Source organism: Enoplosus armatus, chromosome 15 (assembly GCF_043641665.1).
Source record: "Enoplosus armatus isolate fEnoArm2 chromosome 15, fEnoArm2.hap1, whole genome shotgun sequence".
In the NCBI taxonomy this organism is placed as follows: domain Eukaryota; kingdom Metazoa; phylum Chordata; class Actinopteri; order Centrarchiformes; family Enoplosidae; genus Enoplosus; species Enoplosus armatus.
Genome location: NC_092194.1, coordinates 2,249,577 through 2,264,350, shown reverse-complemented (window position 1 = coordinate 2,264,350; position 14,774 = coordinate 2,249,577). Strand labels below are relative to the sequence as shown.

The 14,774-nt window shown below is 45.1% G+C and overlaps 1 protein-coding gene across 1 annotated transcript in view; it reads left to right on the top strand.

Moving 5' to 3' along the window:
- nrxn3a (neurexin 3a) overlaps window positions 1-14,774 on the top strand; it is a 121,080-nt gene that overhangs the window by 51,406 nt on the left and 54,900 nt on the right. The window contains 3 exon segments of the mRNA XM_070920600.1: window positions 279-580; window positions 2,716-2,739; window positions 5,181-5,342. Of these exon segments, the coding sequence (XP_070776701.1) occupies window positions 279-580; window positions 2,716-2,739; window positions 5,181-5,342 (488 nt within the window).

Sequence of the window (14,774 nt, the reverse complement as noted above, 5' to 3'; positions counted from 1 at the left end):
GACCTGGACTTGCACCAAAAGGTTTAAGAAGAGCTCTCGTTCCTGGATTTAATTGAAGCCATGATGCTGGGGGAAAATATTCAAACCCACACTGCCATGTTTTTGTTGTTCTACTGTTCATTTGAAGTTCTATGGACTTGATCAGTGCTTGGCTACACAACGTGAACCTCTCTGAAAACGTTGACATTTTATCCTTAATTTGAATCTGGCATGCTGTCTGACGACTGGAAATATACTGTTCCATTAACACCTTCCCTCTTTTTTCCTTCTCACCACAGCAAGGGAGGAGAATGTGGCCACTTTCCGCGGCTCCGAATACTTCTGCTACGATCTGTCCCAGAACCCCATCCAGAGCAGCAGCGACGAGATCACGCTCTCCTTCAAGACATGGCAGCGCAACGGCCTCATCCTTCACACGGGCAAGTCCGCCGACTACGTCAACCTGGCGCTGAAGGACGGCGCCGTCTCCCTCGTTATCAACCTGGGCTCCGGAGCCTTCGAGGCCATCGTGGAGCCGGTCAACGGGAAGTTCAACGACAACTCGTGGCACGATGTCAAAGTGACCCGCAACTTGCGGCAGGTAAGGCAAAGATGCAGGGTGTGTCATGTGAAAAAAAGTGAATGTTGCGGTTGGTTGCAAACCTTACCTTAAAGAAAGAATGGTATTGATGATAATGATGTATACAAATTGAGTTTTAACATGCTAGCACTATGCTAAGCTCACTGGCTTGTCTGTGTGGAGCAGTTTTCACACACTACATATCCATTTTATTATATATACACGATACATATATTTACACTATAGATATTTTAGTGTTCTTTCTGAGGAGTACCAGTTCCTAGATCTGATTTTCTCACTGTCTCTCGTCTTTCTCTATCGGTCAAGACATTGCGGCTCATTTCATTGTTTTAGAGGGCTGTTTCCTTCGCCTCTTTCCGCTCCATTCGCTCCTCCTTCCCTCCATATCTGTCCGTGGACAGATGTTTTACGGGGCGATCAGGGGGGAGGCTCTAGTCATCCGAGACCTCTGCTGATTGCCCAAGACTGATCTCCATTCAGTGGTACAAGTTCTCGACAACCTACAAGTTTAGATATGTAAATAGACACTATCTTTTATGCCAACCTTCTTTGAGTAGAACCGTTTGGTTTACAGGTTTTATACGTGCAAATGAATGGTCCGATTTGGTCGACAAATTAACTAATAAAATATGCAAAGAAACCTAAACGTAAACCTCTTTAGTTAAAGTTGTGATCCTTTCAAAATTTCAGTCCCCGTTGATTCAATGGACACCCATGGTGACACGGTGGTCACAGCAAGTGCAATACTATGCGAACGCTAGTTGGGCAGCTACTTTGTCAGGAACGCAAAAGAGGAGCAGCTGGCGTGTCAAGTGCAGTCAGGCAAGCACACCTTGTTTTCATCAAAATTCCAATCGCTAATAATTGCAAACGCGACGTGATTTTATGCCGCACGTGACACCGGCGGATTTCCAGCAGCTCACAGGAAAAGGAGGAGTTGCTGAGGAGTTGGAGGCTTCATCTAACGGCTCCTGACAGATTTACAACTCATCCACTGACCAAAAAAAGCGACGCGTTTTTGATGTGAACGATTTGCGGTCAGCGCTAACCTCGGTGACAAATGCATTGTGTTTCCTGTGACTGCTTCACAATAAAAAAGCCGCCCTGCGTATTGCCAGATGAGTGCGTTTAATGTGCAGCAGCAGCAGCAGGAGGAAGTATTGGGTTAGCGTTAGCAATAACTTAATCCAGCTCTGACGCAGATGCCGGGGGGAGTGAACAGTTCAGAGTGAGGCTGCTCCCAGTAAAATTGAAAAACTGCTATTTTGGCCCTGATCCCCATCCGAGTCCTTCAGTATCTGGTATCTGCCGATCCCGATCCCAAACCGATATGATATATACCAAAATGACACAGCTGCTCAGGTAAGACGTGAAAATGAGATAGGATAGAAATGAATCTGTGCCAAAAATTCTTAGTATATATATAAAAAAATAAATATATGCATAGCAGCAGAAGATATGCAATGATCTGACACAATGATATATATACCCAGATAACAGCTGTAGCCCACTAAATATGGCACACCTTATCACTTGTTCCAAATACTGGAGGTACCTGGTGCAGTTTAGTCGATCATCTTAAATTATTGACAAAAACACCCGTCTGTCCGCCTGTGAATGCACAGTGGTGCTACAGAGTGGAGGTCCTCCCCCCAGGAATGACCTTTGATCGTCAACGGCATCCGTCGTCTTAGCCGGCGAAAGTGACGGTCGGCGCTACCTGGACTTACGAATCCATCGAAGTGTGCCGCGATCGGTCTTGGGACTCCGCGACAACAGACGTATCCTTTTAAAATCCGATGAAAGGAATTTCCGCAAGACGGACGTCGCGAACCTCTTCTTTGAAACAAGGCCGAATCTGCCCCGTTTTCTTCCTTGCCTCTGTTTCCACCTGTAAACCTCTACCTACCTGTTCTGGTACAACTCCTCTTAAAAGTGGTGACTTAAGGAATGAAATGAAGCATTCTTGTTTTGTTTTTGTTTTTTTTACTAACATGTGTACTAACTCCCTCACTTTTCACCATTTGCTTTTAATTTTATTTACATTAATGTGTTAAAAAAAAAAAACACACAACAAGAAACCCATTGTTCACTTTTATAAATTCGTCTCTTACCCACCCCACCTTTCTGCAAAGCAAACAGGCATTGGACACGCTATGGTAAACACACTCCATTGTATGGTAGATATCATTCTTATTGTCATTTTTTGGTTTTCTGTGTACTTCTCCCCTTCCTTTCCCACTTCTGTACATCTAGATACCACCCCTCCCCTCCAAAAAAACAAATGGAAATGGGTTTTGTATTTCTGAGCTTTCATTTGGACTTTTCTTGTACCTCTATCATTCACCTGGTTCTTCCACTCGTGTTGCTTTTCTGCTTTCCTTTTTAATCTCTTCTCCTCCTTGTTTTTATTTTTTATTTTTTTGCTTCTCTAGGGTTTTACTAAATCTGCTTCATTCCAGATTTTTTTTTTCTGATGATAATGTTGTGGAAACTGCCAGAAAGGGTACTACAACATAAAGCAGAACACAAAGACAAAAAATTCACACGGGATCTCTTTGACAATTGCGTTCCCTGCCCATTATTTTCCTAACGTGGCCTAACGTGGACTGAATCCTCCTCACACCAGGCTCGACATTTTCATTCACACTCCCCAACAAGACAACAACAAAAAAAACAACAACAACAACAACGAGGCAACCCACATTGCAGGAGAAAACTGGATAACTACCAATAACTCCACTAACACCACAAGCGTTTTGGCTGCGCAATAATTATACACAGATTTGACACACTTGGGATAATATGACAGAGGAAGTCCAGAAAGCATTAGGAACAGACGTTTACCAATGAGGCAAATGAAAGTTTACGAAACGACAATAAAAAATTGGAGGTGTAACGGCCGGTGGTTGAGAGAGGGCCGGTTCTGGTTTTGGCTGGAGACTGCGTGACGCTGAAACATGAGTGGGGCTCAGGTATGTGGTTTCAGCACGGCTCTTAGTTAAGGATCCTCCACCTTTTAGCTGAGGCCACACACCCATTTGTTTTGGCACGCAGAAAAAGAAACAGGATTCTAATGTGTACCATTGGAATTTTCTTAAATATCGTGGCATTTTGAAAGTCTGAAATACTACTTTATGTAGTACTTCATACTTCCTCACTCCCAATTACAGTTTCCGGCTGCTCAACAGATTGAGACTTCGGGACACGTGATCAGTTCATAAACATAAAGAAGCATAAAGTGAAACTTGGTTAAACACAAGTGCCTAAATATTCATCCTCAGTTCTAATAGAGCGCTGCAGGAATGAGTCCTAAAGCCCCGGATGTTAGTTAGCATTTTTAGCACTTCCGGTTCCCTTGTCCATCAACAGGGTTTTTTTTTTGAATGGGCTTTTAGTTAGGTGCCTGAAACAAAGTCTGGTGGTTAACACAAGCTTAAGAGATTTCAACGTCTTGTTCTACGCCATAAAATACGTCCGTAGATAGCCCGCTCGTGGATTTTGAAGCTTTTAGCGTGTCTCAAAAAAAAGGCGGTCGCTAACGTTGCTAACAAGCGGCTAAATGTGACTACAGAGGTTGTCGCGGACATCAAACGTCTTCACTCATTCACTCACCAGTCCGCCTTTACAGCCTCGTTGTGTTTATACTCTATATCTATCTATATTCTCTTAAAAGTGAAGCTCAGCGGTGGTGACGTTGAAGTAACGCGACCACGGTGTAGTTTATAGCCTAACGTTAGCTTTTTACTTCTGGCGATTCCATTGACGCTTCAAAGATCATCAAAGTGGTGAAAACACTTACAAAAACGTGTAAGTACCATAAACTTTTTGGTTGTTTTTTTTTGCCACAGAGTTTATTTTCTGCAATAATCCAAAATCCCGCGGGGGAAAAAAAATCCCATTGGCTTTTTTGTCGAGGGGGAACCAGGGCGACGCTAACTTCAGGGTTTACCTACGAAAAGGGCGTCATCCCTTGCAGCGCTCTAGACCTGAGGTTTTGTCAGCAGTGAGTTTTCACTACATTACATCGTCCTGCAGTGTGGGTCTATACTCCGCCATCCTGTGTGTCCTGCACGTTTGCTTTCATTTCTTTCCGTGGCGTGACACTAACTCTTCCCTCCTCTCTGTTGGCGTGTGAGTGTTTCTGCTCCTGCATGTTACTTCTGTTACAAGATTATTATTTATTGTCCCCCCCCCTCACTTATTTAGACAAAGAATATAGTTTGTGCATTAATCCAAGATGAATATCAATGCATGTTTGTCAGTATCTGGAGCTAAAATCACCCAGTTAACGTCTTTGTTTTGGCATTTTACTAACCCCTCATACCTGTCAGTAGTTTCAGCTCCCACAAATAGCATCTACGAACTCACGTAAGAAAATAAAGAAAATTTTGGGCTGGCAGATTTTCTTTGTATCTGTTCTGTCTAATCCGTAACACAGGTAAACACATTGCCAGGTCTGAGATTTATAATTCACAGAAACCTGAGGGAGTTCTCAGATGACACTGTAGGCCACCTTTCATGCTCAACATCCAAGAAAAACCCCCCCAAAAAAACAACATTTTTCTTTTCACCCTCACTGTTCACTCCTCATTGTCAGGTGACAATATCGGTGGATGGGATTCTGACCACCACGGGTTACACCCAGGAAGACTACACCATGCTGGGCTCCGACGACTTCTTCTATGTGGGTGGAAGCCCCAGCACCGCCGACCTGCCTGGATCTCCCGTGAGCAACAACTTCATGGGCTGTCTCAAGGAGGTAAAGTCCCTGATTCGTTATTTACTGTTGGCGTGACATGTGGCGCCGGCGTGGTGATGTCCACTTTATATGTGTTTATGTCAAATGTGTTATCAATTTTCCGTCAAGACTTTATTTTTACGGCTGGGACGCAGGACAACATACGCAATACAGTCTCCCACAGGTCTGAACCCCCTGTCCTTATACAGTGAGAGCGTAATTATTACGCATGTGCGGTTTCTCTGGATTATTTGATTGTTGAGCAGACTGTTACAGGTGAATCCCAAATCTTGGTAAGCTCTGGTTACCATCTGGTTACCATCTGGGATCTTTTTACTTTGACAGTCCAGCCTTGGAGTCCACACGGGTCCCTGGATTGCCTCGGTTACTATTCCTGTCTGCCATCTTCGAAACGACGCTTTCAGCCGAGTTTCTCCTGATAATGACGTAGCATCATATCATATTTTTTTCATTTGGTATTTAAATAAGCTATAGCGAGTTAATGAGCTTTAAAGTGAAGTGCTGGGCTCGTAGGTTTTCCATTGACGCCAACATTAACGGGAGCTTGAATCTCCTTAGCGAAACAGAACCTTGGCGGAACCTTTTGAGAATGCAGTTATCCCTACAGTCCGAACAATGCGTAGGTATATTTTCATGTGCAGTGCATTCAGCGTGTTGTCCTCTATGCGTTACTGGGTTACAGTTGTTCAAGGAGTGTATCATCCACTGTTTGAGCTGCTTAACACTTACAAGCAAGATGGTTCAAGAAAATGCAGTGCTCGCACTTTAAACTGACAGTTCAACTCCTACCGGCAGTTACACATCCAGTTTCCACCAGTTACATGCGAACCCGTTTCTTTAAAGCACGCTTCCACTGCCGCCGGCCACACCCCAGACACTCCAGCTAAAACATCTCAACCATCATCGGCTGACATTTCAACTACTCGCAGCGCTTGCCCCTTATCTGCTGTCAGCGTTTGCAGTGGTTCCTTGGAGTCATCATTAAAACTTCAAAATGACTCAGCAGATAACAGATGATGAACCGCTGATGTCACCTGCTCTCAGCACTCTCGCTGCGCCGCTAACGATTTATGTTATTCACGTGTTTACATACATTTGTATACAAATGGATCACACGCTCACGTCCGTCGAGATTACTGTAAAAGTCACTGCCATTAAATCCTCAGCAGAACAATTCCCGGGGTGTAAGAGTCGCCCCGCTGAAGTCACACTAATGTATTTGCTCCCTCGAGCTGATGATGTCACGCCTTAGCACTTGACTGGAGCCGGTTGCTGCAGTGTGGCAGCAAGGACTCGGCTTCCTCTGTCGCACGCAGCGGTAGCCTGGCGCCACATGGGCCGCAGGGAGAGGGAGGAAGTGGCACAGTAGCCGTTTAATCCCCCTCTGGCCTACTTCCTGCTCTGTGCCATGCTGGGGAGGTTTTGCGAGTCCCTGTGCCGCCCACCCCTGACGCACACGTCCAGAAACAAATAGAAACACGCACGCACCCAAGGATGCGCGTTTGGTTCGAGTCCCTCATTTCCTCATCATGAAGCGCAGAGACATCAAGAACACAGGAGACACTCTGCACACGTGCACTTCATTATGACAAAAACACAACACGACAATGTTTCGGTGTTGATTTATCAACTCGGTAATCTGCAGATACTCCAGAAAATACTACAGTACTCCACCGATTTAGCGTCGCACTTTACAACACAGGGTTGGACAAGGAAATACTCTTCATGCTACACAGAAGGAGAAAAAAAGAACACTATTATTTATAGTGGAATGCGGACAGAAGCTGTTGGTAGTCTGGAGGTACGACAGCAGATACTTATGTATCGCTTGCCAGACGGCAGCAGGGTGAACAGGCTGTGGCTGAGGGGGTGGGGGGGTGGGTGGGTATTGTCTTTTAGTATGCTTTGGGCTCACTGATGCTCGGTAGATGAGTACCAATCATGTTCTGGGCCATCCCATGCCAGTTTGTAATGTTTCCAGTCAGGATGCTTCTATCTCTGCATGGGAATTTTGCCCTCAGTACAGTATACAGGTTCTGAGCGTTCTTTGCCAGCGTGGATATGTGTGATGTCCACGATAGGTTGTTTGCTGATTCACAGGAACCTGAAACTGTTCACCTGCTCCACCTCAGCTCCACTGATATAGACAGGAGTTTGCGTCTTTGTCTGTACCACTCTGCAAGACCCCCCGCGATATGAACCCTCATCGCTGTTTGTGTAATCCGGTCGACGATGGCAGTGTCGTCTGCAAACTTCACAACAGAGATCTCTCAATATGGGGGATTACAGTCGTGGGTGTGCAGCATGAACAGGAGGGGGCTAAGCATGCAGCCCTGGGTGGGTGGGTGGGGGGAGATGTGATCGCCAATCCGAACTGTCTGGGTTCTGGGTGATCCGATCGCAAGTGGACGGCGTTCAGGTGTGAATGCACCCAAGACACAGTGAGGATGCATTGAGACCCCATCGCTCAGGCTACGCTCGGAGGTGGTCTGGGCCACATTGAAGGACCACCTACTCAACCGACGTCTTCTGTGTAAGCTGGAAGTATGTACCTATTCGCTCGTCAAAGTGCGAAACAAGAAGAAGATGCCAACAACAACAGGCTAATGGGTTCTCGTGGACGAGTACATGAAATCCTCTCAACTCTCTGTGATTTACGAAGTTTCCTGATGGACAGATGGCTTTACTTGTTGCTAAGGTAACCGCTAACTGCCGCTAACTGCCGTCAGCTAGTCAGCTCAGTAAGCTGACTCTTCCCGGGCTGGGAGCCTCGAACGCCGGGGGAGTGTTGGTGTTTACGCTGCTAGCTCAGAAGCTAATAAAGCTTTGTTTAACCTGTAAAACTAATAGGACCCCTTGCACTGCACTGCTAACTGAGCTGAGCGAATTGCCTGGAAAAAAAAAAAAAAAGATTATTTGTAAAACCCTCATATCAAAATCTGAAGCCTTTCGTTCTCCACAGCGTCAAATAATACACACATATGTAGGCATTTCATTTATGCACACTGGCCACAAACACACCGTCTGAAAGATTGCCATCATACCTCCTCTCCCTCATGTAGTCACACACATTCTGCCCACCCCCTAATCACCGGCCCACCTACCCACATATCTGCAGCACTCACCAGCTCTCCCTCTGCCTGCTGTCCAGCACCCTCTCGTCCTCCACTCCCTGCCATTAGGGCTAATTTGCCTGCTGCCAATGCTCTTGTCCTCGCCATCCACAGAGCGGCATTATGGATAAATGTTTTGTTGCCATGGCACCAGGTACTGGTCGCCCTTGGTAGCCCCCGTGGCTGGCTGGCCCTGTGATTATTATGCCTTTCATAAGCCAGCAATTACAGAGAAAGCCTACATCTCGAGACCTACAAAATACATAATGGCCTACAATAACACATAATTGCTTTAATTGTCATTACACCTCCATCAGCCACACATGCGGATCCTTCTGGCTTTTCCTGTGTACTGGAGCCAACAAAGACAACACAAAGGATGAGTTCGCAGACTGAACACTGAACACTGACTGCTGCTCTCAGTGTCCTCCAGTAGTGGCAGTTGTTTGTCGCTGTATTTAAATGTTTTCTTTGCAAAATGAGCCTAAAAATCAGGCCAAAAGCAGCATGAACTCTTGATCTTGATCTTGATTTTAGCTAGGGGGACTCGCTGATATTTTGATCGTACCCCTCGTGGCACTACGTCATGCAGCGGTGGAATTTACCCAAGTACATTTACCCAAGTGCTGTGCTCAAGTAAAATGTTGCGGTACATGTACTTTACTCGAGTATTTCCTTTCAATGCCACCTCCTCGAAAATTCTGCTCCACCACTTTCTAGAGGGAAACATTGTGCTTTTTACTTCACTATATTTATTTTACGGCAATAGTAACTTCTTCCATCTTTTACAATGTAGAATTCAAAAATATGTGATTATTATTATTATTATTATTATTATTATTATTACATATAAGGGAGGCCACTAAAAGAGACGGGCGCCCTCTAGCTTCATTTTGACCTCCTGAAAAAGTTAAAAGCTGCGTTCTGCCACATAATGAGCTTCACTTCTGATACTTTAAGTGCATTTTACTGATAATACTGCTGTAGTTTGACTTAAAGCTGCATTCACTGCATTTACTTGCTTAGCAGGCAGCGTATGGTGGGTTAGTGGGTGGTGGTTTTACAACCTACAGTCACTAGTTTTAGTGACGGAAGTTCACCTTATAAACATTTGGAATATGCTGTTGTAGAATGGGGCCTACAAACTATTACTACTTATTAGTAGTTATTTAAAATATTGACAATAGAGACAAATTTCCATTTGCCTTACCATGGGCAATAAAGTTTTTTTTCTGATTCGGATTTATCGTAGCTTTTTCCGCTGTAAACAGCTGTCCAATTCATCAAATGAGGGCGATGTTGTGAGGCTGCAGGACGGAAACAAGAAAAACGTTGAGCTGAAAGAGGCTAAAAAGCATCATAGAAATGAGAGGAACTGCCGAGTTGGGCTTTGTCTTTACGGGCGGCACCTTTCACATTCTACGAAGTCATTTGATCCATTGTTGATATTCTGCTGATTAGTATGGATTATTTCTTTCATATCCCTGGCTGCGCCAGAAGCTGTAAGTATGATGTAGTTATGTTTTTCCCTTTTAAGCTCTAAAGAAGGTACAGTGTTGCAGAAAAGTCTAAGCCGCTTTAAACCTAAACCCAATACTCCTTTATTTATTTATTTTTTTTACCTTTGCGTTACTTTCTAAAAGTCATAAACAATCCTGAGCTATCTGTCATTAGCATCTTAGCATTTCAGAGGAGCGAGAGCACCCCACTTGTCAAAGCGTCCGCCCCCCTTTGCCGACGTGTACTTCATTCGCCCTTCACGTACGCATTTCCTGACAGCATGAGGAGCTCAGTCTAATTTGCTTGTATTATACTGACACAGGTGTGAATTCCGAGCTTCTTTTGTATTTTGTGGTTTTGTAACGCAGTGATGCAATTTTCAAATGTAACGCATTACGCTTAACACTGCGCCTGGTTAAATAAAAGTTCTCCCGAAATGAAAGGGTCCCCCAGCACACCACTGCCTACACACACACACACACACACACACACGCACACACACTCGCACACCATTCACTGCCTTTATATCTCGCCAAATTAAAGCTCGCCTTTTATTGAATCAGGGTATAAAAGCACCGTCAGCCTCAGTCAGAGGACCCTTTCACATACCTCTGTAGGCTGACTCCCAGCTCACGTTGTGTGCGTTCTGCAAAGGAAAGGATGCCACCCTGTGGGCAGGGCCGCACACTGCGAATGCTCTGATCTTGCAAAACACCCCGTGGAGTGTCTCACGGCAAGACCACCAATAATACTGCAATACTAACATTTAAGCTGAAGTGACAGCAATGTGTATATGTACGGTATAGGATATATATATTTTTTGTTTGTTTTCTTTGCCACTTTCACCAGCCGTCAACCCCGGCTGATTATGAATATCTTGTGTTACATGCATGTAACGTGCGTGTGTTGCCATATTGAATCAAAAACCCTGCAGTACCGACACACACACACACACACACACACACACACACACACGCCCTTGCCACACACTCCATACACCGTCAGTAGGCAGAGATTTATGGGCAAGATAGACAGGATGATGAATGTTTGTGTCCCCCAATGCCTACACACACACACACACACACACACACACACGCACACACACACACACACACACACACACACACACACACACCGCAAACCCTCATGCATTCAGGCTAACACTCAAGCGTATATCATATTGAGTTACGGAGTCCACTACGGTAGGATTGTAGGCTCCATGCCAATACTTTAGCAAATGCTAAACAGTAGTACGTGCTTTCTTTCTTTTTCTTAGGTTTGTAAAAAGAACAGTTTTATTTTTGATCTTCTGTGAAAACTTGAAATATCAGAGTCGTGTAATTTCGCCGCTGTCTGGGTTGTGAGGTGCGGTGTTAGACGGACAGGCAAACGTTGAATTGCCTCTTATTTCTGTGTTAATTATGATACCTTCTATTCCAACCCTGTCTCCCAGAAATCACGTCATGTACCACCAAATAGTTTTCCCCAAACACAAACGGGCTGTCAAGCGCGATTTGCTGTTGCAATTTAGTTGTATACAAACCCTATAACTAATTGCTTTACGTCATTTGTGTTCGTTGAATGGCTATTTTGTGAGACAGTTGTTGACTTTTGGGCGGCTTCCTCTCAAGAAAGATCAAAACACAGCGGGCGGATCGCGATGGAACAATCCGAGGACCCTCCAGAGGATGAACCTGTGTGGCACTGACGTGTAATGAGCTTTCCTCCTACCCCACCCGCAGGGCAAAAAAATGTCAACTTGAATCTCAATCTCAATGTGGAAAACGCTGGAATCTTCTAATAGTATCGAACTATCTGATAATATCGATATCAAACGACCCCTTGGCCTCTCCTGCACTCCCACCGTCAGGACAGACTTTTGCATTGTAGCCCCTCCACTTGTAAGAATATAAATGTTTTTTTTTTGTTTTTTTTTGTTTTTTTCCTTCCTCATGTCAAATGCTTCATGCTCATTGTGTGGGGCTAAATCAGTTTGATTCTGTCTCGTGGGAATCCCAAGTGGACGCTAACATTCAAAATGTGGTCGCCGTATTCTGCCTGGCAATCTGAAAAGGTAATTTCAAGCCTGAGCCGTATTGTGTTACATTGCTCATTCTCACACGCTGATAAGAGTGTGCGAGCGTTTGTGTGTGTGTGCGTGTGTGTGTGTGTGTGTAATGGTGTGTGTCGTGGAGGCCTGGTTGAAGAGATAATGCAGTGATGGATTTCGGTCATCTGGCCGTTGTCGAGCGTTTTCAATCGCTTTCTGCTGCTCAAACTCTCACTCACTCACTCACTAACACACATGTACTCGCATACTTCTATATATATATGTATATATATACACACACATATATATATTTGTGTGTTTGTATGTATACTTTGTGTGTGTGTGTGTGTGTGTTGGTGTGGAGTGTGTGTCGGCTATCGGTCTCTGCTAATGCTTCATTCTCATGTTAACCTGCAGCCTGCATCTGCAGCGTGCTGATAAAGCGCCCTTTGCATGTTGAAAGGCCCTTTTGCTATTATTGTTCAGAGGTGGCAGGGACCTGAAAGTGACTTGTCAAATTGTCAGCTACACCCTCCATTTCCACCCCCCACCCCCCCAATTCCCCTTCCAGTCTAAAGCCACATCTTATATGATTTTTGCTCTCTTTTATCTGCAAGCATGTAACAGGGGCAAATGTGTACATTGAAATCATCTCTGTGTCGCTCAGTTTTGGGCTCAGTTTTTTATTTGGGGGGGGGGGGGGGTGATACAGTTTGGGCAGGGTTAGGCCAAGGATTTTGGTAACAGCTTCACTTTACTGACACTGACGCAGGTTACTACAGAGAGAAATGAGTCAGTATCAATTCCATTTTATTTATATAGCGCCAAATCACAACAAAAGTCATCTCATGACACTTTACAAATGGAGCGGGTCTAGACCGACTCTTTATGATGTTATTACAGAGACCCAACATTTCCCACCATGAGCAAGCACTTTGGCGACAGCAGCAAGGAAAAAACTTCCTTTTAAGAGGCAGAAACCTCAAGCAGAACCAGACTCTAGGTGGGGGGGGGGGGTCATCTGCTTTGACCGGTTGGGTTGGAGAGAGAGAGAGACATAGAGAGAGAGGGAGAAAGAGGGAGGGGGAGAGACAGACAGACAGGCAGAGATGTATGGCAGCACCAGCAGTAGCCACAGCAGCTATAATTATAATAACAATGGAGATATGACTGATAATAGTATGTATAATGATAACTGAGTAATGTAATAATAACTGAGATATGATTAATAATAGCAATAACAACTTAATAGTAACAGAACTACGACTAAAAATAGTAACTGTAGTGATGAGAGTCAGGCAGGCCCATGGCAGCAGCAGCACCCAGGAGTACCAGGACCACGATCCACAGGAACCTGCGAGACGACAAAGCACAAAGAAACTCCGGGGAATAAATAAAGTTAGTAACATGCATTGGAGGGTGATGTATGTGTGAAGATGAAGAGGGAGAGGAGGAAAGCTCAGTGCATCATGGGAAGTCCCCCAGCAGTCTAAGGCCTATAGCAGCATAACTAGGGGGCTGGTCCAGGCAGGACCTGAGCAAAGTTTTAAGCCTGCTCTTAAAAGCAGAGTAGTGTGTCTGCCTCCCCGGACCCAAACTGGGACCTGGTTCCACAGGAGAGGAGCTTGATAGCTGAAGGTACTGCGGATGCAAAGCCCGATCATCTAGTGCAGAGACAGTGCGTGTGTTCTAGCGTCCAGTTTTTACTTCCTGTGCTCATGAACAGCTTCACACGCTGTCATCCTTATCGCTGAAGTAAAACACAGATCAGATCAGAGATCAGACAGCATAGCATGGCTGTGATGGCGCTGTTAACGGGGGAGCCGAGCCGCGGTGCAGAGACGGCTGAGATGCCATTAACGAATCGGCATCCAGTCCAGTTCGCAGGGTTTTGACGCCGGTCGAGAACACGCTGCATTAGTGATGGCTGACACCACGTCAGGGTGCGTTCGCGTTATGCTTTTCCTGACTTACACGTCTGCTCGGTGTTTTGTATTTTGGGTTTGATTCGACCGACAGAAGGCGAACGTTTAGATAAGTGAGTGTTTGCGGTCGGTGGATTCCACGCAAGGTGTCGGACAACAGCCCACGCGCGGTGCTTTTGACAACGGCCGCCATCTTTCCCTAACCTCAACCAAGAAGCCTCTGTTGCCCTCATAACATACCTTCACGGAATCAAAGCTGCTGTATGAACAACTGTCTCCTGTAGGATTTTTGCGAGGCACCGACAAAAGAGCTGTCACTTTATTTGCAAAGACACTGGTGCTTTTGCGTAATAATAACTTTGCTGTCTTGCTTTTGATGAGGAAAAAGGCTTCCGTTGAAAGTGAAATGAGTACATGTACTACTAGTCAGTACTTTACGTCTTATTAAAATAATGAGCGCCTCATGAGATGCGGCGGTGTCTTTATAGAGTGAAGACGAAGCGGCGGGTTTAGCACAACAAATACAAAACCGGATGACTCACTGTCATCACGTCAAACAGTCAGTAATAGAGAGAGCAACGCAGATTGTGTTGTCGTTGTTTATGTAACGCTGTTGCAGGTTATTACTCGCTACAATGCCGGGCGGTCACTGGGGACGAGTGAAGTCCAACTTTGGTTTCCCTTCTGTGTTGTTGATGAGTCTTGCCGTCTTTATTTACGCTTTAGTTTCAGAGGATGAGAGTGGTGGGGGGGGGGGGGGCAAGAAGAGGAGGGATGTAACAAACCAAAAAAAGAAGAAGTAAAGGCAACAAAGAAAGAGAGAGAAGGGGAAAAGACAATTTTC